The sequence below is a fragment of the Gopherus evgoodei genome, chromosome 7, assembly GCF_007399415.2.
Source record: "Gopherus evgoodei ecotype Sinaloan lineage chromosome 7, rGopEvg1_v1.p, whole genome shotgun sequence".
NCBI lineage: Eukaryota > Metazoa > Chordata > Testudines > Testudinidae > Gopherus > Gopherus evgoodei.
In genome coordinates, this window is record NC_044328.1 from 119,707,431 (window position 1) to 119,734,647 (window position 27,217).

General features: G+C 39.8%; 1 protein-coding gene across 1 annotated transcript in view; it reads left to right on the top strand.

The window, feature by feature from the left end:
- Positions 1-27,217, top strand: part of PDZRN3 (PDZ domain containing ring finger 3) — a 208,000-nt gene that overhangs the window by 173,392 nt on the left and 7,391 nt on the right. Inside the window, exons 4-6 of the mRNA XM_030570410.1 lie at positions 10,846-11,099; positions 14,753-14,840; positions 24,427-24,525. Of these exons, the coding sequence (XP_030426270.1) occupies positions 10,846-11,099; positions 14,753-14,840; positions 24,427-24,525 (441 nt within the window). The remainder of the gene's footprint in view (positions 1-10,845; positions 11,100-14,752; positions 14,841-24,426; positions 24,526-27,217) is intronic.

A 27,217-nucleotide genomic window follows, 5' to 3' on the forward strand; every position in this document is an offset into this window, starting at 1 on the left:
TCTTTGTTTTGTCTCTCACCCATCCATTTTCCAACATCTTCTGTCCATCCACCACCAAAGCAAACGAAAGCTCCAGTGGACAATAGATTTGGAACCATTTGGGACTTACCAAGGCCACATTGAGACAGGATGGACATTATTTCCTTCTCTCTCTCTCGTACTACTCAGGTCCTGTCACCTTTTTAATAGGCATCATAAATATCTTCACAGATCATCATATTATACCAATTCAAGTTCACATTCCCTATTCACTTCTATTTCCTTTACTCTTTATTTCTTGGGAAGAAAAATTAATGAAAGCCACATGTCTGAGATGTCAGTTTACCACATTTCCATTCACTTGGTTCAAGAGACTTTCCATCTGGATGTGTGTCTTGGCCTCCTCCCCTCCTTTTTTTTTTTTTTGCCTTATTTTATCATCTTTCTTCCTTTTCTGGATTAAAAACATATATCATGTCTCACTTAATGGACTATTGTGTCATTTCATCTCTCTTACCTTGTTTCCTATTGTCAGACTCTGCCCATGTCTGTTGCACGCTGATGGCTCACTTTCCTTCACAAAATCTTGACTTGTTTTTTCCCTTATTGTATGTACCTATTTGTCTCTGTCAGGGCCTGAACTAAGGTCCATTGAAGTCCATGGAATGAGTCCCTTTGATTTCAATAGGTGTTGGAACAGGCCCAAGCTACCACTGTATCTCCAACCCCTTTAAAAAAATAAAAATAAAAAATAAAAATAAAAAAAAGGTAGACTTCCTATCATGGATTGTACCATGAGTACTTACAAATTTCATTTTGCCTTTACAATGTAGCCTTACATCTTTCCCTTTACAGCAGTAGTGGGTAACCTGCGGCCCATCAGGGTAATTTAATTGCGGCCTGTGAGACACTTTTATGATGTTGACCATCTGCATGCACGGCCAGGGCTCCCGGGGGGGCGAGTGGGGCAATTTGCCCCGGGGCCCCCACAAGAATATAATATTCTATAGTTTTGCAACTTATTTTTTGATGGAAGAGGCCCCCGAAATTGCTTTGCACCAGGCCCCCTGAATCCTCTGGGTGGCCCTGGGCATGGCCCCTGGCAGTCCCTGTGTGGCCACGGTTCACCATTCCCGGCTAATAGGAGCTGCGGGAAGTGGTACAGGCCACAGGGACGTGCTGGCCACCACTTCCCGCAGCTCTCATTGGCCGAGTGGCCACTGGGAGCTACAGTGATCCATGCCTGCAGACTTCAACGTCGGCAAAATGTCTCGCGGCCTGCAATCAGATTACTCTGATGAGCCTCATGCAGCCCGCAGGTTGCTCACCAGTGCTTTATAGCATATTACTGTAGCTCCAACAGTCCAGTGTAGACTGTAACTTAATTATATTGGACAATATCAGAAAGTTCTGTAAAAAAAATACAAACTTTTCCTGGTTCCTTAGTCACTCTACCACAGTTCTAGTTTAGTGTGTGTTCTAGATTCAAGCTTCACATAACGATATGTCTCTCTGTCTCATGTTACTATTCGTATTGTCTAGCTCCATCAGAGATTTCATTGAGGCCCACTCTTCCCACTAATTTAATTGTAGCTGTCTCCATACCTAATATATTTCCAGTACATAAAGTTAAAAAAAAAATCCAGAATTGAAGCAATTGCATGTTTTAGTCAAGTTAATCTATCCATCTTTTTGCTATGAAAAGGTCCTTTTATTTCTGTTTACCTGGCAAGTAAGTTTCTTAAGGAACTATTCATATTTGTAAATATTGGCTAGCTAATAAAGCATTTGTATATATGGATTTTCTTCCATGTTATTTCAGATTTATAAATAAGAATTTTGCTGCATATAGTTTACATACACTACAAATAAAATGTATGTTTATACAGCAGAAAGTAAATGTAGTTATAGTCATCTCATTTAAACTGTAGCCTAACAAATCTGTTTATCACCTTTACAATAATTGGAAATAGTGACATTTGTCTATTGCGACTGTGTTTTCCATTCAGCTTAGATCAATACAAATGCTATATTGTTATCTGATGTAGTTTAGGAAGGATGTAAGCTTAGCTGCGAGCCTTAATTTCATAGTGAAACCAAAAAAGCAAGCTCTTAATATCAGTGCAAATACATTCCTCTCAAACATTTCATGATCTTTGTTTACAGTGCTAGGAATCATAGGAATAAAATACCAACACCTGCTACCCCCCTGCAGAAGAAAGCTTGAGCAAATGGTTGAGCTAGCCATCTGCAGACCTGAGTTTGGCAATTTTCATTATATGAAGGACAAGCAGTTTTTTAAAACATTTATTAAGAGTTACTGAAAATACCCCTGATGTGCTGACCTTGAACTAGCTATGTACCATACCGATGTACCATACCGTTCGGATTTGGAACTCTACCTGTACCAGTGTCTCTAGCTAACAGTATTATATTCCTGAAGGCTTGACCTGCCGTTTTTTCTAAGCAGATCAATTAAGGACTTTGTTAGAATAATGAAAGCCTGCCCCTTAGACTGCAAGTTCTTTGGGCAGGGACTCTTTTTTATTGTGTGTTTTTACAGCACTTAGGGTAAAGGGGACTAGGTTCACAACTAGAGCTCCTAAGTGCTGTGGCATTACAAATAATAGACTCCTTGCACCTCAGGTACTACGGTAGATCCATAATGAGGAAAAAAAGGTGTCTTGAAGCATTTGTTAAAGAAAGTTTTGAAAATTCACGATTAATTCTAGGTACCTGTACTGCAGCATTGCCCTTTTCATTCCCCTACAGTGGAAACTAAATCATGTTAAAACACAACTTTTAACTAATGAAACGTTAAACGCAACAGTCTATCTCTGCTGAGTGCTCAGCTGTGTTTAACATTTTGCCAGTTAATATGAGTCCTCAAGGTCATTGTCTAACACAGTGCAATTTTCCTATGTAGATAAGTGTCTAGAACAGTGATGCCCAAACTTTTCCTGTCACGCCCCTGCCACCAGTAATGGAATCTGTCCACGCCCCCCTCGATTACTGCACAGTTGGCTCAGCAGCACAGCTGGAGGCGGAACTGGGGATGGGGCAGGAGCTAGGGAAGGAATGAGGGCAGAGCTGGCCTGGGGGCAGAGCTGGGGACAGAGTGGAGCTGTAGCTGGGGCCATAGCTGGGCTGGGGGTGGAGCAGAGCTGCAGCTGAGGGCAGAGCTAGGTGGCGCTGCCTTCCTGCCCCCCATGGGAGCTGGCCCAGGCCCCGCTTGAACATTGTTCCATGCCTTCCAGTTTGGTCTAGAGCAGTGTTTCCCAAACTTGGGACGCCACTTGTGTAGGGAAAGCCCCTGGCGGGCCGGGACAGTTTGTTTACCTGCCATGTCCGCAGATTCGGCTGATTGTGGCTCCCACTGGCTGCGGTTCACTGCTCAAGGCCAATGAGAGCTGCTGGAAGCAGCGGCCAGTATGTCCCTCGGCCCATGCCACTTCCAGCAGCTCCCATTGGCCTGGAGCAGCGAACCGTGGCCAGTGGGAGCCACAATTGGCCGGACCTGCGGGCACGGTAGGTAAACAAACCGTCCCGGCCCGCCAGATTTTCAACCTAGGAGCAAATTTTTCCCCCAGTTGAAAAAGCAAATGGAACTGAAATAATGCTAATGTAAAAGGATACTCCGGTGCTCTCTCACAGATAACTGAATCAATCAGACTGGGCAAGAGATGAGTATCTACAATAGCCTGGTTTAATTGCTTGTCAGGTTCTGATAGACACAAAACAGACCCAATATTGAAGATTAAAAAGCAGCAACTGCAGCGTGCGCAGTTCATCAACTAAAAGGCTGCCAGAGACCACTGTGACCAAATTGTCTGATCTCCTGTATGATACAGGCCATAAGATTTCCCTGAATTAATTCCGGTTCCAGCAATAAGTGTTGTCAGGAAAGATTTCTACAAATTTATAGGCCTCAATCTTTGGCTGCAACTGGGGCAGAGGGACCAAAGCTCTGGATGACCAGGGTTCAGCCATGCCTCTAGCCCTTAACGACTCTGCCCGAGCCAAAATCTACAGTGGAGTGGTGATCCCGTGGCTGGCTACACTGGCTTTAGGGGTGCATTGCATCAGTGGAGTAATGCAAAGAAGATTTAGCGTGGATCAAAGAACTGGCCCAGGATGTTCAACTCCTGCACTTGGTTTCTCAAATCAGCAGAAATGGTAAGCTTAGTCACTAAGTGCCAGCCTGAGTGTTCAAACGTCTGAGTGTTTGGATGTCCTCTTTGAGTGCCCACATTTGCAAATTAGGCCTACACCATCTACTTTTTTCAAATGAATTTTCTAGAAAATAGTCCATATGGTCCCTTCAGTTTTTAAGAGCTCCCTGTTGAAATTAATGAAGAGGTCTGCTTAAAATCAACAACATAATATGGCCACTTATTACTATCATAGAGTTAAACCACATTTTAAATTTATGTTTCCATTGATTTTAGTTTTACTCCACAATAAAAGCAGGAGGAAATATCAACTAGCACACCAGAATTATTTACAAAGTATTTACTGAGTCACCACTGTAATCACACTTCACAAGAAAACCATCGTAAAAGACTTCTACTACACATTTGTTTGTAAATTTGTTAAATACATACAGAGTTTACATCCTAATAGACGAGAGAAAAACAAGACACCTTGAATGTATCTATTATGCCTAGATACTGGGATGAGTGTCTCCACAGAGACTAGCTACTATAAATCACTTTATCCATATTATCCCATCATTCCAAAGACTGGTCTTCAATTGATGTCAGCAAAGCTGCACACCCCCACACCATCGGAAGTTTTCCTATTAACACAGCTCTTCTACTGAACTATCGAGCTGGATACAGTCTTGGCCAACCCTGAGAATCAAACTAGTCACGTTCAGAGCTAAGAGAATGATTCTCTACACTTTAAGCTAAAGAACCAGCATCTGTAATGGAGTTTAACAAACTCATGTCCTTTGTGGATCAGGCACAGATGGGAACACACACTGACCAGTGATTTACATTACCCCATTGATCTTATCCATACTTACTAACTGAAGTTTATTGGCTTCCTGGGGGAAGTAGCCATTCTGCTCATTTTAACATTTCATTCCGAAACAACAGTATTCTGTGGGCCTTCATTTTAAGGATATGAAATCAGATTCTGATCTCAGCGACTCTCGTGTAAATCTGAAATAACTCCCTGACATTGGGAGTGGGGGGATAGCTCAGTGGTTTGAGCATTGGCCTGCTAAACCCAGGGTTGTGGGCAGCGGGGGGGCATTTAGGGATCTGGGGCAAAAACCTGTCTGGGGATTGGTCCTGCTTTGAGCAGGGGGTTGGACTAGATGACCTCCTGAGGTCCCTTCCAACCCTGATATTCTATGATTCAGTATAGTTAAACTAATGTCAATCCAGAGCAGCTAAGAATAGAGTCTGGTCCATGATCCCAAACAGCATGTTCATCAAAAAAGATATTTTCAAGTTTTGAAATTTATTTACTCATACTTGGGAAGAGAAGCATATTTCTAAAAATACAGATGTCGGCACTGTGTGTGTGATTAGGACAATATATATACTACTGAGTAACCACAATTAGTCTCTTCTCTTTAAAGAGGTTTCACTGTGAAAAGACGACATCTAACAAGGCTTTCTCCTTGACTGATGAACCAGTTACACATCCATTGGTTACTTAGGAGGACAGACAGATGTGTAGGTTGAGTAGTTACTAGCTGCAGAATTACCTACCTAGTATAACTTACCTTTGTTACCATAAATCGCATCTTTTCTGGAACTGCCCATTTCCAAAGACTAAAATCCCATTTTGCATTGAACTAATTGAATTTTTTAAAGTATCATAAAAATAATACATTTAATTACATCTTTTATTTTGTTGTAGTCATTAGTACCTTATCAAACTATTAACATCAAAAATATATACCTCAGAGACACAGTCCACTTGTAAATCATTCATTAGCCAAAGAATTATCACTAAGCACTCCTTTGTGTCTGTAACACTTGGGTATGATTTGCAAATCTGATGAAGTGATTTACATCCTCAAGCCTCAACTTAAATGGCAACTGTGTGTCTAAATCCCTTAGTAAGCTTTGTAAACATCAACCTTTGGGTTGGGCTTTGTTATTGTTTGGGGGGTTGTTTTGTTTATTTGTCTAATTCTGATTTGTGAGCCGGCTGTGTAAGGAAACTTGGCAGCTGGAAGTTATAGATTCCAGAATCTGGGATGAATCATTCTCACAGCAAAATCTTTCCATCAGCAAATCTTCCCTGCCTTAACTGGCTTTTCTTACAAATACCCCCTGTATCTGATTGGACATCTTGCTGCTCTGTTATGCAACCCTTCTTCATTTAATTTTTACTCACAGTCACCCTGTAGAACATTTAGCAAGATGCTACAGTTGGAAGTTGTTCTGCTGCAACGAGAATGAAAATAAATAATTTTTCAGAGATCTTTGATCCACTCCTACTTCCTGTTCCCCATCTGATGTCAAACTTTATGATGTCTTACTTATCTCCCTAGTAATTATTTATGAGAGTACAAAGAGTTAAGATTCAGGTGAGGAAACTGACCTTATGTTTTGTTGAAATAAGTTATGCAGCAAACTAGAAATGCAAAGCCTCTAGCTAACATATTTAACATAAAAGAATTAGTTATATTACTGGCGAAAAAACTGATCACAGAAGGATTGATCCAGCTAGCACTAGTTGGACAGTTTTACTAGCTTTTATAATATCAAGTTGTGGAAAGTGGATTATGTAAAGTTTGCCTGCCTAACACTGATTTCAGGCCAGAGCTGTAAAATGAAATATTTGATATAACTTGGAGTTGGTTTTAATTTTGATTGCTTATTTACCTTAATTGTATACAAATTATTTAAAAAATCAATTTTAGGCCTTCCACAATAAACATCTGCAACATTTAATTTAGAGTAAATAATAAAACCAGAAACCTAATCAGCATTTCCTCTTTAAACAGAAAACATTACATTGGACTTAATTTTACATCTGTACAAATTATTTTAAAGTAATCCTCTCAGCTGTGTAAGTTAATGATGTTTAATTTGACCAGGCCAAACTTTACATGCCTTTCATTACTCTGAGCAATTGCAGTCAGTGCAACTGTTAATGTAATGCAAATTTAATGCTAGCACATAACGACTGCTTCCATTCTCCGCTGGCTGATCAAAAATCTGGAGTCATCACCTTTCCAGGTTTCTCCATGATGAGCGTAGTATGTGCACAAGGTAACTCAAAAGGAACAGGTCTATGCACTGACATTAACCTGCTCTGTATTGCTTTTTGCTATAGGCAATAGATTAACTACGGACCAAACCCAGATATCATTGTCACGTGGAGTTGCACCTTACTCTATAAGTAAGGCTAAGATTTTGTCATTGTCACAGATATTTTTAGTAAGTCACGGACAGGTCACGGGCAATAAAGAAAAATTCACGGAAGCCCATGACCTGTCTTTTACTAAAAATATCCATGACAAAATGGGGAGTTCAGCTGCAGGATCCCCCACACTGCCTGCAATGGCTAGTGTGGGGCCCCCCCCACACTGGAGCTCTGGGGTCCCCCCAGTGCCCGTGGCTGCTGAGAGCTCCAGGCCCCCCCCCCCGCCGCTCCTAGCAATCAGGAGCTCCAGGGGTCCCTGTGGTGGCCTGGAGCTCGAGGGTTCCCCCCACTGGCCATGGCAGCTAGGAGCTCCGGGGGTCCTTACTGGCCGTAGTGGCCAAGAGCTGCGGCAGTCTATGACTTCCGTGACCTCTGTGAAAAAATCGTAGTCTTATCTATAAGTGGTCCATTTGCTTCAATGGAACTATTTGTGGAGTAAAGTAATATCTGTTTAAGACAGAATTCTCTCTCTCTCTCTCTCTCACACACACACACACACACACACACACACACACACACACAGACACACACACACGTTGACTGGAAGAGTTGTGAAGTAGGTTGGTCATGGTCATTGCTCATGGAATGTTTGGCTGCTGAATCACAAGAGGTCCCAAATTTTGTAGAAGAGCTCATCAGTCAATATGAGAGAGAAGCCCATGAGAGATATGCCACTGCAGCAATTCAGAGGGTTCACAGAAAAGCTAATTTTGGTCTGAGCAGAGCTGTTAAATTACAGTGTGATGCTCCTAACGTGTGTGACCACCACATTTCAGACTAGCTCTTTCAAAGGATTTAGGTGTAAAAATGTGAATGCTCAATTAGCAATACAGTTCTTTCGCTAAGGTGAGTATCCACCATTCGAGGGGATGTAAAAAATGAAGTGTATTGGGATGGAAGATTTTTAGAATAGGCTCCATGGTCAGAAATTCTGTTTTTAAAATTGGCTCTTTTGGGGATAGGGAGTTCAGGAAATCTTTCAGTACTCATCTAATCTCTCTATCCATCATCACAGTGGTATCTTAGGGTATGTGTGCTCTGTAACCAGAGGTGTGACTGCAGCGCATGTAGACATACCCAAACTAGCTTTGGTATAGTTAGCTTGAACAGCAATAAGCAATGAAGCCGCGGCAGCATGGGATAATCATTGAAGAACATACTCATAGTCCTGGATGTGCTTGCATAGTCCACGCTGCCACAGCACCACTGATATTGTTATTCAAGCTAGCTAGATCCCAGCTAGCTCATGTACGTCTTCAAGTGCTCTGAGTGCAGTGTAGACATACCCTTTGTCTGTATTACAATGTTTTATCTGAAAAGTTATTTACAAGATTGCTTATTCAGAGGTCTTGTCCCAATAGTTTTGTAGTACAGTAATATGATTAAATGATTTTGAAAGAAACTAAAAAAACAGCTGGAGAATCAATAACTTGTTCTGCCTGGACAAGTGCTGAGGGATTTCTAATCTGTAAGAAGTAAACAGGGCGCCACTTTGTGTCTTGCTCATATGATTAACCTAGTGAAATCTTATAGCTGAAATAAAGCAGAATATGGGACCTGTTGCTATCTGGCAAATGAAAATAACTGTATAAATACAACATTTTGCACAGAGCCTTTAATGCAAACTGTATCCCAAAATAGTAGAGAAAAACAGGAAGATATTTCCAGTCTGCAGTGAAGCCCACTCTTGTACCAACAACGTAAAGAGATGAAGAAAGTCACCGTTAGGGGGCAGGAGAAAATCTATCGAGGACACTTGTGAACAGAGTCCTTGAATTAGATAGGGAGGCAGTGGAATTGTCTGATGGTGGGAATGGTGTGGCTGTGGTTCTTGTCCACATGCGTAGCATTCTACGCCACCCTCTCTGGCAAACTGAGATCGGGGTGCTCAGCATCTGCATTTGGAAACTGTAATGAACTTGTACTGGTTTTGTATTATAGGCAGAGAGACATGTGAAAGGTAAATGTCAACATATACAAAATGCTTGTGTATAGTGAAAGGAAAGAGAAAGTCACGCGTAGGGATGGTTATTTATGCAGTGCTGCTTATAGCATTTTGTGTATACACACAACAAGCAAAAACAAGCATTCAAAAGTTATGACTCATGCTCCCAAATATCATGAGATTGGCTTAAAATAACACCTTTAATAATGGATAGAACTTTGCAGTTCCTTTTCTTTGTTTCCTGGTTTCTGGGTCTGTAGGCTACACTCACTTCACATTGCCAAGCTTTTCTGTACAGCCGTGAGGGGTAGAAATTTACATTGTGTTTTTAAATGGATGCTGAGATGCTCATATAATTTCTTGCTTCCAGCAGCTGGAACTTTAAGAAAACCACTAAGTAGTATGAGACCCACAATAAACTTACGAGAGGTGGCAACACTGCAAGTGGCAGTGGTTGATGTCTTTGTTCATTAAGTTATCTGTCTCAGACAGATCACACAGTGAATGAAGACATCAACCACTGCCACTCTTCTAGCATTTCAAAGTTAAAGTGAATGTAGAGCTCCTGAAAGGTGCCAGATGGGCAGCAGAGGGAAGTGAAGTCCTTTCCACTAGAGAAATAAAACTAATAAAACCTGGCCAGTGGCTTTGCAAACTTCCCCATACTATCTGCCCCTTGACCCACTAGGTTTGCCTACCATTTGGGCGCCAGTTATGATGAGCTGTTGATGCCTATCTACTACAGATAAATAACTGGGAACATTTCACATAGTATCACTGAATAGTCATCCAGTGAGTGCCCCTTTTGGCCACTGTCAGCTTGATCCAAATTGAAGCTGGTGATCTGCCTTACTAGGGTAGTCGCATGTTCCCCATAGTAACTGAACACCTCATGCACACGAATAAATCTATCCGCCCTACACTCCTGCAAGTGTAGAAAAGTGTTCCATAGTTGCAGACACACAACTGAGGCGAGACACTCAGTGAGGCTGAGACATTAGGTTCAGATATTTTTTTAAGAGGTTATCAGCCAATAAACTGCACACTTTTGAAAACCTGGCTCCAAAAGTCACATGCCCCAGGACACACAAATAGTTTGTAGCACAAGCAGAAATTAAACCCACATCTGCTGAATTTCAGTAGTGTCTTTACCACAGGACCACCTTTCCTCCCTTGAGGGGAAAGGCTCCATAACCCACATTATCTGTTCCCTTAGTCCTCTAACTCTTGTTTTACCGTTACTAATACACTTACATAGCACTCTGAAGGTCCCAAGCAGTTAAGTAAGCCACATTGCTTAGACAAGTCCGTGACCCTAAGAGCCTGTCACTTCTGTATTTCAAGGTTTTGCTCAGCAACTCTCACCATAGTATCTAAGCTGTTGGACAAATATTTTTGTAAAAAAGATGAGGCGTCAAGATGGAGAGCAGACTTTTCACGGGCATTTTACATGAATAAGCAAACAAAGGCTGGAAATGATCATCTCCTGTTCTCTTCTAATTGTTTCCCGTTCACTCTTTCCACAGGTAAATGGAAAAGATTTATCTAAAGCAACGCATGACCAGGCAGTGGAAGCATTCAAAACAGCCAAAGAGCCCATCGTTGTGCAGGTCCTGAGGAGAACCCCACGCACTAAGATCTTCAGTCCTTCACATGAGTCTCATCTGGTAGATATGGGAACCCAGACCGATATAACCTTTGAACACATCATGGCTCTAACCAAGATGGGATCCCCTCCTCCATCAGTTTCAGTTCTAGATCCATACCTCTTACCTGAGGAGTAAGTAGCAGTTTTTGTAAAGCACTAGAAAACCACTGTGTTTCTTAACTTACCACATTAAGGGCAAGATTTTGAACCCTTCACACACACTGGTGAGCAGTTATTCACATGAGTAGACCCGCTGAGTTCACAATCAGGCCCTACAAATCTTTGTTTGTAATTGTTTTAAAGGAAAAGGCTAATGTTGCTTGTAATTCCCCTCACTACCTCTTTAGGTTGCTTATGTTTTAACTTTATTTTTTATGGCTGCCATAAATTGCATACTGCTAAGAGCAGCTGCATTCTGTTCCGGTGTATTAATTACTTTATTATAACCCTGCAGCAATGCTACTCACATAAATTATATTCTAGGACTGAAATTACTTACCAGTGCTGTCAAAGATGTTTAAGAATCAAATTGTAATTATTGTTAATGGTAGTTTGATGCTTTTGTACTTACAAATAAAAAACTATAATTATCCTCAGACACACATGCACCACACCCCACAGACATTGTTTGAAGGGGAAACAGTTCCCCATAGAATCCATGCTAATTGTCTCCACTCATTTCACATTTGCCTCTGTGAGACACAGAAGATACAAAAGCTTCTAAAGATGTCAAATGCTGAGCATTATGGTCCAAATTCTAGTTAGTTCATAGCATGTGGTGTTAATGTGCAGTATAACAGTCCATTGAGAGAGATGAACAGAAAACATAGGGCTTGTCTACACTTAAAGTGCTGCAACGGCACAGTTGCATTGCTGTAGCTATGTACGCGAACGGAAGAGCTTCTCCTGTCAGTATAGGTACTCCACCTTCCCAGGAAGTGGTAGCTCTGAGCTCTGTCGACAGGAGAGACCTCCTGTCAACATAGTGCTATCTGCACCAGGGGTTAGGTCGGAATAACTACAGATTTTCCACACCCCCGAGCGACGTAGTTATACCAACGTAAGTTCCTAGTGTAGACCAGGTCTGAGCAAGGCCAGGCAGGCTATGAGCATAAACATAAGAAAAATCCCATGGTGCCCTCCCAGACTCCTTTCAGAAAGTTGCTGTAGAGGAAAAACCTAGAGCAGGAATGGATATCAATGCTGTGCTACTCCTTTTGTGTTTTGTGGCATGTGAGCCTGCACAGCTTGAGTCAGAAACTGGTAGTGTGTCTCTAACTGCATGGTGTTCCCAGTGTTTCACTCTTGGGCATTTTTGTCTATTAACTGTTTGAAAGGGGGATTCAATTAGAAAGTCATTGCATTGCCTCCTGGTTTCCAGCCCACATTTTAATGCTGCACTGAGGGCTAGTTTTCAGGCTCTCTGGCAGTCAACTGGCAGCAAAGCTTAGAGCATTCTGGAGGGGATGCTCTTCTTCTTCTTCTTCTTCGCTAAGTTAGGTTACAGTCCATAGAAATATACCCATGGAGTTGATGTTAATGCCATTGCAGTCTCTGAGGAGACATCTGCCTGAATTCCTAGCTGCTAGGCCAAGCACTGTGATGCAACTACTACACCATAAACATGGTAAAGAAGAGTTCATGAGAGAAGTCATTTAGGTTACAACATTCATGCATAACAGGCCCACCAGTAAAATTGATCCTAAGAGTATGTCTATACTACCCGCCGGATTGGCGGGGAGCGATCGATCGAACGGGGATCAATTTATCGCGTCTAGACTAGACGTGATAAATCGATTCCCGAGCGCTCTCCCCTCAACTCCTGTGCTCCAGCTCGATGAGAGGCACAGGCAGAGTCAACGGGGGAGCAGTAGCAGTCGACTCACCGTGGTGAAGATACCATGGTAACTCGATCTAAGTACGTTGATTTCAGCAACGTTATTCATGTAGCTGAAGTTGCATAGCTTAGATCGAGCTCCCCCCCCCCACTGTAGATCAGGGCTAACACTGCCACTCCCACATGAGATATTGATTAGAACTCTGGACATCATCAGTGGCCTGGTGTTGAGCAGCACTTGAACAACAGTGCATGCAAAACTCATATTCAGATGTAAAAGGGCTTGTGCATGCAAAGAGGTATTTAAGTACCCCACTAACCCAACTGTGCATGCAAATGAAGAGTTTTGCAGATGCAAATAGTTTTCATGCTTTTTTTTCCTGGTACAATAAATGTGAAAATGATCCTTTATGTTTAACTTCTCTTGTTGCCTGTTTCAATGTCCACTGAAATCAGGGTGTGACCCTTGAAAAACAACCCAGACGTTTCAGCAAAACAGCAGATACTGTTCTTTAAATGGGTTCTCACTTACACAGAGCATGCATCTAGTTATCAAGGAATCAAATGGAGTTCACTTCAGTCTTAGAAGTAAATAAAGTTGCTGCATATTCATTAACGATCACAAAAGCATTATACTTGTGAAAATCCCAAAAGTGCACGTAGTGCAGCTGTCTGAAGGGAGCTGGAATTTAAAAACAACATGCCAATAATGATTGGCAATTTAAAGAGAGTGGAGCGTGTTTAAATTGCTAATCATTAAACACACCTCATTTTGTTTCAATTGCCAATCACTAATAGCCTATTGTTTTAATCCTAAATAGCTGAGGACTAAATAATGATTATAATAATCCTTAGCAATTTGATAGCATTTTACATCTTGAAAGAAAAGTACAAATATTAACTAAGATGGCAAAGGTAATTTCACCTCTGCATACATGTGCTGCAATCCAACTCAGTTTATAAATAAAAACAAGCCTAGCATTCTTATCATACTCCCTGAAGAACATTTGTCCATATCACAAAACAGCAGTAATCACACAGCTGAGAACAATTGGAAGTGTCTGCTTAGTAGAAACCAGGAGAAGAAACAGTGGGGGTGTTGCATGCAAGAGCCAAACTGCATTTGCAAAACTGTGAGAGCCTCCCGTATTCTTGGCTGTATCCAGTTGCTCTCTCCCTTTGTGCTAACCTTTCACACTCAAGCTATTCTTGTACAAAATTGTCAAAGTTCTGATCTCCATAATCTCATATATATTACATCTTTTCCTCAAACTGCATGCTTCTAATCCCTTTTCAGCTAGATTCACTCTGACCTCTTTGTGTAAACCTCTGTGCCTCTGTATCCCTATGTATAAACTGCACCCCTCAGAGATATTGCGTGTCTTAATATATTCAAAGCACTTGGACATTCTTTGATGAAAGGTGCTGCTCAGATGTGAAGTATATGTGCACTATAAGATCTTTTCTGAAAAACGTAGCACTTCGCAGCCACAGGTTTTTATTCAGAAATTCTAGAGAATCATCTATGCATGCAACATTCTGCCCATCTATTAGCAGAGTGATCATTTCATTTATCTTACAGTTTTGTCCTAGTTTTACCATTCCACCATGCAACCCCCTTCTCACTTCACCAACTCCTTTTTGTTTTACAGGATTGGCTTTGCATTCTGGGTGGAAAGGTCACAAATTTTAAATTTACAATATAAAACATTAGATGGGTCTTTTACTTCTGTCTTTATATTCATCATATTTAAGGTGCAGCACAGTTTTTATATCTGTATAGTTTTCACTTGGTGTATTTATTATTATAAACAGTGCACTCTACACCATACTTGTTGGTCTGATTGTAAGTCTGTCATGTTAGTGATGACCTGCCAGGAGACTGGGATGGATTAATATGCTAATTAGAACAGGGCATGTTATCCTAAAACATACTTTATTTTTCCAGTCATTCATCGGTGCATGAATACTATGACCCAAATGACTACATGGGAGGCATTCATCAAGAAATGGACAGAGACGAGTTAGAATTAGAGGTATTTAATAACTATTTACAAAAATTTAAAATTCAAAATATGTTTTATATATTGTCATGTGTCACGGTCTTCTTATTTAGCATTAAACTACAATTACATGTGTATAATGTCAAAAGACATCTTTAACAATTATGCATAAGCATATTTCTCTCCAGTTACTCTGTAGGCATCAAAAATTAAAGCTTATACAACTATGTTATGTAATCATGAGCTAGATCCTCAGCTGGTGTAAACGGACATTATTCCATACCTGATGATCTGGCCATATGTAATTACATATTTATTACATGATTTGAAAAACAATAGGATTTTGTAGGTGGAACAACATGTAGCACAAATTCATAATAGATGATTTTTACACATCAGTGTTTCAATGGTATTAATTGTTTTCTAAATATCCATGGGATTGGAAGCAAAGATTGCCAGTCTTAATCATATAAAGCTATTTTAAAATTGTAAGAGGAGATCAAAGAAAATATCTCAAATTACTAAGCTGTTTTTCTCTCTCATAACTGAAAAGTTACAGCAGTATATGAATAGAATCATAGACATTAAAAGCAGAACAGACATATGAGCGCATCTAAATCCATCTTCCTGCTAATGCAAAATTTCTATTTTATCCCGTCAATTTTAAAATGTCTTAAAGAAATGGAACTTCCACACTTCCACTGGGAAAATCCCAACTGGAAGCTTATTTTTTCAATTTTCCCTTTATGAATTTCACTACATTGCTACCGACCCTCCTGCCACTTAGAGTGCAATTTATACATATAAGGCACGATTCAGCAAGGTACCTAAGCATATGTCTAATATTATGCTCATGAGTAGCTTCACTGAAGTTATTATTTTTACTTCTACATTTACACTGGTAATATAAGTCCTAATATATCTGTAGCCACTGAATAATGCATCTGTCTTTGTTACTGAAGTCTGATCTGGTTAATATATGCTTGGTTGTCCATACGCTGATGTAACACAAAAGGTTACACTTAGTTTGGGTGCACCACTGATTTCTTACAGCTCAGTCCTAGTAACACTTCACTTTCCAAAGAGATCCATCAGTGCTCACCTATATCTGCCACTATTTAAACCAGTGCAAGTTTTACCATTGAGTTCAGTGGAAACAGAGTTAGGCAGCACTTTTTGAGACTCTCACCCCATAAGCATGAGTTGCTCACCTACATTAGTGTTTGCAGGATCAAGGCTTTAATCCACATAAAAAATTTACAATATAACTAAATTCTATAGGTCTGGCTGTAATTGGTTTCTGTGTACAAATTCAAATAGAAATCAGACAAGAATCAAGATATCAGTGATTTCATCAGCAGCTGTCGAGGTTTTTGTTGTTAAAATGTCTCTGTACAGTATCTTTTATACAATATGGATTTCAGTTTTAAGGGAAAATGTTGAGCACATTAGCATTTTCTGCAACTGTCTTTTCAAAATAGTGACTTAAGAAATCTAATATTGTGAATAAATTATATTGCTTCCATTAGAAGATCAACCAGTTGAGCTGAAAATTGTTTAACCGTGCACTTCAGAAGCCAGTTGTTAACGTGGCTTAAACCCAACATCAATAATTTTGACATTGATATAGTACTTGGTGGCAAAAGGTGATCAACTCAGTAACACAAGCAGCTGAACATTCCAAACATCTCTGTGGCCTAATAGGATTTCTTAAAAATCACTGAAGATTCTTGTTCAAATCTTGGAGACTAAGATCAATGGAAGAGTCAATGTGCTATAACAAAGACTTGACTAGCTTTTTTGTTTGCCTATTGACAGATGTGCTTTAACAGACCACAGAGGCACTTGTTTTGTTGACTATAGAGGGAATATCTAAAGCAAGAAAACCATCTAGTCACCCTTGTGGGCTTTTATGTCTATAAAATGTGCTCTGAATTTCAATCGGAGCTCCTTGTCTAAACTTTTATGACCTATAACTGTCTAGTTATTGACTTGTAACAAGTAAACAAGGTCAAATCAGTGAAACACACAGGTTGGCAACATTCTTCTGTAAATGTCTATAGGGTATATTTTTTGCTGGAATCATTAAAAAAAAACACCAAAATTGTGTACCCTTTGAGCTCCTAAGGTTTCTCTCAAAAATTGATTCATGGTCCAAATTTAACTATTATGTGTTCAATTCAGTAAAAGTAAATAAACAACAGTTCTTTCACCAGGATCTGACTGAAAAAAATATGCAATTAATATTTCATTTTAAGTTAGCAAATACATTCAAATTTGCAAAGAGACCCAGACAGAATTAATTTCAGGTTGAAAGAGAAGCAATATATCACTGCATGATTTCCCTGAGATGTCATGAATTAAATGTTTATTCAGACCAAGTCAACCCAGCTGCCAGACAGGTAGGTACTATAGAAGGTTCCCTCAGTATGTTAATTCCTTTGGACTACAAAGGAGAAAATTCTGAACTGAGGGTATGTGCACTTCTTCTCTCAGTGTTTGCTATGTTTCCCTTTCCAACTTTCCTGTTTGTCCAAGCAGGATGTGCATTTTCTTCTCAAGTATAGGGATTGAGAGGAATTCTTCCAAGTTACATTTCTATTTGAGACAAAGCATATCGTGGAGGGTTGGGGGGGGGGGAGAGAGAACACAACGGAAGCCCTTTGACTTTTCCAAGTTCTTCCACTTCTCCTAGCCGAGTCCCTTATGCACAATTCATGCTAGGCAAGAACCACTCTTGCAGGAGGTTTCTCAACATGAAGAGGCATGCAACTCTGATACCCATCCACTCACAAAGCTCTACCCTGGTGTACGTCCTCCCCCAATATCTAACCATTGGTGATAGACACTTTGATGACGGAAATCCACTCTTCGAAGCCTGAAATGGATTTTTAGTTGCATTAGTGTCCATTTAGGAATCCATATTTGAAAACTGGTTACCAGGTCTGGAGGTTACCCCATACAGTATGCTTTGATACCCTCCTCTCTTTTCAGTTTCTCCTCTTCAAACAAAGACAATCCAGAACTATTTGACAGGGGGTGGCAGCATGCTCAGATGCATACTGCTATATTTTGAAGTCCCTGTGTGTACAGTAGGTTTTACTCTATCCTAAATTTAAAGCACCTTCCCCCAGCCATCTTTCTTCCAGAGGGAGGAGCTTTGTTCTGAGATCAGAAGATCAACTTAGAGATTGTCTGCTATTGGCATGTGCATACCCAGTTGCCTATCCATTTCCTCTTGTTTTGTATTGGGACAGCTCAGAGACCTTTCTTTTACAGTGCCTGATTCCTTCCCCCAGGCCATGGCTACTGTGATGTTGACTGATCAGTGGAGGCATCTCTTCATCCACCCATTTCTGGATGGCATGGATGAAGACAGCAAGGGAGGGGGTGTTCATGGTACACTTTTCTGTAGTCTAATGTCTGGGTGGATCAGCTGAGCCAAGATCTTTTTCCTTTTCCTAGAAATTGGTCTGCTTAAGAGCCAGTTTTGCACATGGCATTAGATTCAAAGACGCACTAAGGCACCCCGACACCCGTAGACACGCTTAGGCTGTGAAAGACTCTGAATAGATTAAGTGATCGATTGTTGAAACTGAAAGAGCAGAGTCACCTAAATGAATATTTTGACATCCTTCCATTAGAACACATCCAGAGGTAGCAAAACATTTTAGACCAGCTGACAAACAAACTAACTCAGGGAGGAGAAGGGGGAACTAGGTCTGGCACTAATTACCTTTGGGACCCATGTGAGCAATGTTAGAGAGCTTCTGTCATCTGTTAAATGGCCTTACTACTGGCCATCTGCTTAGCTAGGAGAGTGACCAATCTTCAGGTTGTTTTGCATGGGGATCCCAATGCTGCCTTTTATCTGGACAAGACCATGCCTTTCTCTGGTCCTGTCGTGCTGAACAATTAATCTTAGCACCCAGGCTGAAATAAGAAGTATAATACTAAATGTACTTTACCCTTAGAAATACAACACATGAAACATCATTTTCTTTGCCACTCATAAAGCAAGGAAACAGGGAAAGAAGATCAGCTCCCTTGTTGAGGTGCAAATGGGAAATCGTCTCTTCAGCACAAAGCAGGGAAACCGTCCTAAGCACCATGCTCTAATATAGGGACCAGTTCCTGTGCTGTTAGCTCAAGAGACAGCCAACAAACATTTTTTCCTCCTGCTGAATAAAACTACAGCATGGTGGTCAGTACGTTCCTTACAATATATAGGGATACTGACATCACAAAGGCTTTGCTGTCTCCCCATCTCCACGTTTTATCCACTGTGGAGACTGGCGGAAAAGGAGAAGGCGGGTTGGTTTGGTATATCAAGGCTCAGCATACAAAAAGCTTCATTTTTAAAAATGTATTTATTTCAAGCTTTGTCTAGACATCCAAATTGAATCTCTGAACCTTTCAGTCATTACTTGCCATTTGTTTCGAATGTTTAATGCTCATTTTTGCCTTTTTAAGCAAAGGTCTGGGTTTTTTATAAATGTGCAAACTGGCCATAATTTCAGATCATCTGTAAAACAATTCAATAAACTATTGCAAATGAATGTCCTTTTGGGGATAGAGGTTAATTTACTCTTACCACTAATTCTGAATCTATTATTACAAGTGTGTGGAGGCATAATAATATCATAGTGCATGATCATTCTTCTGGCCTTGCTATAAATTTCATACAGGTTTTAACAACACACTTTTTGAGCTCCGCTGGTCTCTCAGCCAACCATTCTTTTAAGCAGTTTTTGCATTGAGTATGGAGAGTATTCTAACATTTCCGTCAAACGTATGTACAAATTCCACTTTTAGCAGATGTACGCAAGCAAAGGATCCAGATCATTTTTCTTGTGTCTATAAAGGTTATATTTCAGCAATACATATAGAATGTAATTCTGATTTGTATCTTACAAACACTGCTCCTGACATTACAGCATCTAGTGGAAACCGCCATTGTCCAGTTTCTAACGTCTGTTCCAGGTGTCATACACGTACATTGGCTCCTCTTTCCCAATGTAGTTGGCTGATGTGTTTCATAATGTAGCTGTGATCTTCTGCAGGGGTCATCACCACAACGCCTGAGCATCTATCCAGCCCAAAATATTCCTCCATCCCAGTTCTATTATAAAACACCAAACTAAGTTAAAAGAATGTCCACATGGCAGGGACTTTGGGAGCAGTCCAGCAATCACTACACATGAAACTTTTGTCATCTGCAACAGGATTACGGCTTGCAGGATAAAGTCATTTGCCTGTCTTGCAGTACAGGAACTCCAAAGTGATAGGCAGGAGATGTAGAATGTCAAAGGTGTCAAGTTTTAAGTTACCCTTTCAAAAAAATCTACATGTCAATATTAATTCCTAGACTTTTCATTCTCAAATACAAATGGACAAACTATCACTGGGCTTTGCAGACTATGATTTTTTTCATGTAACAGAACCTATGCATTAAAAAAAATTGACTCTGAATATGGAAAATAGCCTTTGCTTTAAAGAATTTGGATTTGTGTACTTATACATATAAAACCTTTCAAAGCTTTATGATTACATTAAAACTTTATGGAGGAAAAGGCACATAGAAAACAGCTGTTCCTATTTTTAAGTATACAAAATTATCACATTTAGAGTAACATGAAATCCCAGTTATTCTACTTCTTCCAAGAGCTAGAGGGATTACCCAAGGGTAAATCTATCAATTAATTATCTGTTAAAAAAAAAAAGGTACTAAACACCTGCTCTGAGTCTCTTTTAGTAGGATTTTTTTTTTCAAAAGGCCACCTGTCTAAAGATTGGTTTCCTTATATATATTTTAAAACTCCCTGAGGTGATTTATCCCCTTCCAAATATGTCACATCAGACTATCTCTCATGCTTACGTATTAAAATGCACAATTATATAAAATGCATTGAAACAAATGAGTATCATTAAATATAAGCTATAAGCAAGAATGGACAAATACCTTGTCCAGCTCCCCCAAAAAATAGTAAAGTATTAATCATCAAATAGGATCCATCTAACGAGGCTAAAGTGTTTCAAAATTTTCTGTATTCTTTCATTGCAGATATAAGACAATATGATCCTGTACAGCAGCTAAATATTATCTCTTATTCTTTTCTTCACAGCCACATTCTCAGATGCTTAGAGTGCATAAAGCCCTCTTAAAGACATGAAGCCCCTTTGTTAAGGTACACAGAAAAATGCAGAAGAACTATGCTAAGCCTAATTTAGGGGGCATAATGCCTGATTCTCCCCCCATAAAATCTAGAATAAACCCACTGACATCAAAAGAGTTACTCTGGATGTACACCAGCATAATTGAGATCAGAATCAGCCCCACTTTATCTAATCATTCCTATTGAACAGTTTCGGTCTCCTCTCTAGAAATGGCAAAGCTTTAGAAATATGGAAAAATTCTGCAATTAGAGCGAGGTGTTCAGCCTTTTTGTAACATAAGAGGGGTGAGGGGAAGCTGTAGTTCACCATAGATACTATTGATTGAAACCATTTAAATATCATCTGAAATGTCATTGACGTTTACTGCTATGGTGTGGTTTTTTTAAAAAACAATTACACATGTTGACAAGTAAATAACAAGAGTGCTGATCTTGGCAGCTGTCATCTAGACAAGCCAATAAATTATTCATATCAGCTTGTTTCATTGTCTTTCCCTGTATGAATGGCACCACAGGTTGAAATTGAGAGATGTTCAGAAATAATTATGTTATCAAGACTTTTACATTAGAATGGATAAGAAGCAGCAAAAGTTGCTAAGATAGGGTTTCTTCACATCTCGTCGTGAGAAAGTTCAGGGATTCATACATGGGCTCATGCCCTCATTCTGATCCCATGCTTTTGACTGGTTTTTCAGCTCTCTCTAATCCCATTTCCAACAGCAGGTCTCTATCACAGCATCTTTATTTTGCATGCAGCCTAGAGTAGGCTGCAAAGAACATATGGCCCCTTTCAAGGCTGCACTCCATTACTGCTCTACAGCCAAAATGTTTCTGAAATAAATGTAGTCCAACTTTACTAATTCTGGGTCACTGAGAACGAAAATGATGCTTAAAATTGTTGATTGGCTGTAGTTTTCAAGATATGCTATTGGGTCAGTATATACGACCCTTGACTTGGGAATGGCGGAGGATAAGTGAGTTATAAAGGGAAGGGATCTCAATTTAAACCAGAAATGACTAAAATACATCTTTGACTGGATCTATGAATAAATCTATGACTGGGTTTGGACAGTACTTGCTTTTTAGGCAAAACAATGAATGATGCAATCTGAAGCTGGTATTGCATCATACATGATATGAATTGCATCATGTTATTCCTAGAAGTCATGGATGATGCAATCATAACGAAGCTTCCATCACTCTGCTGAACAAATTGCCCTATATCAGCTCTAGAAATCCTACAGTGTCATGCTCTCTTATTTGTCAGTGTTTGATTTTGCAAAGGGACACATTTCTGTTTAGCCAAAGTGAGCAGAGATGCCTCGTACTTGTGTGAACAGTGCAGCTAACTTCTGCTATGTTTGTGGTGAAGTGACTTTTGCATCACAAAAGCGCAGTATAACCACAATGGTTAAGAAAGCCTATCACCTTTATTTTGGCTGCAAAATTGGAGATCAGGACAAGAGGTGGGCCCCACACATATGCTGCAACACTTGTGCAACAAATCTTCGCCAGTGGTTGAACAGGAAAAGGAAATCTATGCCTTTTGCAGTGCCAATGATTTGGAGAGAGCCAACAGATCATACCAGCAATTGTTACTTCTGCATGGTGCCTCCAGTTGGGAAAGGTGTGTCAAAGAAGAAAAAGTGGACTGTGCATTATCCAAACATTCCATCAGCTATACGCCCAGTACCCCATGGAGGAGGACTGCCAGTTCCTGATGCACCAGAATCATTCTCACTTGAGTCAGACGAGGAAGAGGATGAAACTTCTGGTCCTGAACCATCAATACCACATTTTCTCCCATCCTCCTCCTCTGAACCACACCTCATAACACAAGGTGAACTGAATGACCTTGTCAGGGATTTGGAACTACCCAAGAGTAAGGCAGAGCTGTTGGGCTCCAGACTACAGCAGTGGAATCTCCTGGCAGGCTATCAATGCTTGCAGACTATTGCTGGACAGTGACAAGAGATGCTCCATTTAATGAATACAAGAGACAAGCCAAGAAGCGCGGGGTAGACACTGAATAGGACTAAACTATGTACATAATAGCTTTTTGCCTTTTGTTTCATAATAAATTTTATTTATATAACCCTTTTGTTGATTTTTAAAGTGTTACATAAACAGGACAGGTGAAATATTATCATGTAAAGCAACCATAAACACATGAAAAGACCTAGATTTACAATTTATGATTAAAACTCTACTATCTACACAATATACATAGACATAAAATGTAAAAACTTAAATATCTTAGAAACAGTAGCCAATCAGTTGTTTTAATTGTCATATTTGAATTCAGCACATCAAAATACATAATAAATAGCACATTTTATCTCTGAAGCAGACAACTTCTCAAAAATTGTAGACCAGTGTAATCAACTGTCAGGGCCCTCTGAAAACAGTTTGCTACCCATATCATTGCTTACTTATCTGTGGTGGGGAGGAAAGGACAACATTCCTCATGTCACTTGTGGAAGCCTTCTCAGGAGTGATGCAGCATAATCACAGATTGGCCACAACTAGGACATGATTCCAGGCAAAGTCCTACGTCCGAGAACTGTGAATGCTTGAAATTTTCTGTGATTCTCAGCACACCGCTCTTGAGATGGTGAGGCAGAGGGAGAAGGCAGCTATGCAGACTGTGCCAGCTGGAGATTCCTTTGCACTATGGAAAAAAACTCAGCTGGGCATATTAACTGGCTTACCAACCTTTGTACTGATGGACCAGGGCACATGAACATGGGGAGAATCTAACAGAAGATGTTTTTTCACAAGTCTAGAATCCTAATATTTTTTAAATGAAAACTTACATTCCCCCAAGACTAACTGTGCCACCAGAGAATGCTGGAATGGTATAAGTCTGGCCTGTGTGCTCAGTCCACATTCTGGCAAGCTAAAAATATATTTCTACACCCACTGTCACACCCATTGCTGAAAATACATTGATCTTGCAGCCACCAGCTTCTTTCTTTTCTTAGAAACTTATTAAGTCGTTCCTCTCTGAAAGTTACAAAACTGTGAAGATTAATGTAACACAGCATGGTGTACTCTTCCAAATAAATCAGAAAATATTGTCAAATGTTGCACTATTCATAGGAAAATATATGCAACCTATGGAAAATATTGAAATAATACTTTCTAAAATATTTTAGCATTGGAAGTCTTGGCACCACATGAAATATAGGTAATTTTTCTTCTTTAAGATCAATAAAAGGTCCATTTTCAAAATGACTTTATATTGATTGAAGGGTCAAAAATGCCCTAGGTATTGATTGTCTGCACATAATCCACTTTTTACTCAGTAAGTTAACATGGTCTTCACAGTAAAATGAAAAGAGATCCAGTATATCATTGAAGCAAAATATTTTCATTACGTTTGAAAAATTGCCTTTATCACTCACTGATGTCTTATTCAGAACATCCTTTCCTTTGCCTAGGAAGTGGACTTGCATAGAGTGAACAGTCAGGACAAGCTCGGACTTACTGTATGTTATCGAACTGATGATGAAGATGACATTGGTATTTATGTTAGCGAGGTAAGATTGAGCTGCTTTGCATATGGTACAATTTGTCTTTGTAAGACAAAGGCTAAGAAAAATATCATCCCTGATCCTATTCTGTCTTGTCTGGTGATGTTCCAAAAACGTTTAGGAGTGGAATAATTGGAAGATAATTGCTTATTTTCCTTTCCACCAAGTAATGGGTAAAATTCTGTGTCCATTGAAGTCAATGGCAAAATTCCCATTAACTTTAGTGGGGCCAAGATTTCACCCAGTATTTCAGTTTAGTGCAAAGTTTAGTCCAAAGACAAGATGTATCTTAAAACAGTAAACAAATTCCCTCCGGTGTTTCTCATCTATGTTTCTTCTTCTGCACTCTCTTCTCTAACAATGACATATATTTATAGTTCTACAATTTAAGGCCCACACATTTGTTCTAGATCCGCCACCCACAGAACTTCCATTAGTCTTGGTAAGCTTTTAAACCAGGTATTGCCATCATTAGACAATCTGGCACCAATTCCCTTTCATCCAACTCCCCGTTGTGTGGATGAGGCTCCCACATAATTTAATCCCTCCCCTCGGTCCCCACCCAAGACAACTACCCCCACTCATCCATGCAGTCAGAGGGCTACAGTAGCTTGTGGCCTTGATATGAGCTGCACCATGCTATACTTTTTTTATATGCTATACTCCATGTTAATAACCTGGAGTGCTGTACGTGTATGGACAGATTATATAATTCTACTATAAAATGTTCCACATCAAGCTCCTCTGATTGGCCTGTTGTTCTCTCCAATGGAACAGCACTGTTCAGAGAAGCACTAACCATTGCAAAATCCCACAAACAGTCATATGAGAAGGCTGAAAAATTGGAAGGAGTCATCAGTATATACATAAAAAGCCTGGTTCTGGTGTCACTAATGTAACTCCCACAAAAATCTGTTCTCGGCTTCCCAAGTGAAGTTTATGGTGGTTTTTTTTTGGTCGAAAAATTATTTTTTTGTCAAAATGGACATTTCCATGGAAACGGTTTGATTTTGATTAAATTTTTCATGTTTTCACTGAAAACCCAAAATCTTTTGAAGAAAAAGCATTGAGCAAAATAGAACCTTTTTCGTTTTCTAATAAATTGTTCTCAGTAACAAATCATATCCAAGCAAACTCTGTGCCCCTAAATTTGAGAACCTCTGTCTAATCCTTTAAGATAATCTGGAGACAATATCAAAGGGCAAAACATGCTTTGTACCCTCGCCTTTCTACCACCTTGAGAGTTAGGGCTTGTCTACACTTACATTTTATAGCGCTCTAACTTTCTGGCTCAGAGGGATGAAAAATCACCCCGAGTGCAGCACGTGTGAGCGCTTTAAAGTGTTAGTGTGGACAGGCTCCGAGTGCTGGGAGCCACACTCGGAGCTATTCCCCTCGTGGAGGTGGATTACCAGGAGCGCTGGGAGAGCTCTCTCACACTGGGGAGCGCTCCCCCGGCAGCACTTTGAAGTTTCTACTGCAGACATAGCCTTATTCCAGAACTATTGCATAAGAACAGCCACACTGGGTCAGAACAATGGTCCATGTAGCCTAGTATCTTGTCCTCCAACGGAGGCCAATGGCAGGTGCTTCAGAGGGAATGAACAAAACAGGGTAATTATCGAGTGATCCATACTCTGTCATCCACTCCCAGCTTCTAGCAGGGACACCCAGAATGTGGTGTTGCATCCCTGACCAGCTTGGCCAATAGCCATTGTTGGACCTAGCCTCCATGAACGTATATAGTTCTTTTTAGAACCCCATTATAGTTTTGGCCTTCACAACATCCCCTGGCAATGAGTTCTACATGTTGACTGCATTGTGTGAAGTATTTCCTTTTGTTTGTTTTAAGCCTGCTGCCTATTAATTTCATTTGGTGACCCCCAGCTCTTGTGTTATTTGGAGGAGTAAATATCACTTTATCCACACCATTCATGATTTTGTAGACCTCTATCATGTTCCCCCTTAGTTGCCTCTTTTCCAAGCTGAAAAGTCCCAGTTGTTTTAATGAAAAACCTGTTTCTTTGAGTGACGGTGCCAACAAACATGAAATGCCACATCCTCTCTACCATGAAATAAAAATGTATATTTTTAGTAGTATCAGATCATTAGCTCCTTAAAAAATGTTGTCCCTGGACACCACAATCATTACATTAATACTTACCTCTCATGTTTACTGAAATAGATCCATACAGTGTATATAACTTCAGATTAAATTTACCAAGAATTCTTAATATTCTTAATGGAACTGATGTCTATTTTTCATTGTTTTGAAAACCAAGATAAATAGAATTGCAATTAGGTTGCAAGTGAATATTTCATGCCTGCTTGACATTCTGTGCTTCCTTTTATACAACAAACAGTAATTTATACATAGACTTAGCTAACCTTTTATCACTCATGGATCCATTTCAAATTAAATAGTTATTTAGGGAAAAATAAATTTAAATGTAACATATTCCTCTATTATAATATACCAGTTAGGGCCTAATCCTTCCATTATTCCATGTAAAAGAATTGCAGGCATAGATCAGATAACTGCATTTGAAAATTAAAAAGTTAATTATGAAAGCACAAACTTTTCTAATATGTAATACAAGCCTGTCTTCTCTGGAGGCTCATGTCAGGAAGAACATTTTACATTTAACCCAGACATTTTAAGTTTGTGGTTCCCCCCTTTTCATGAAAGCAAAGAAGA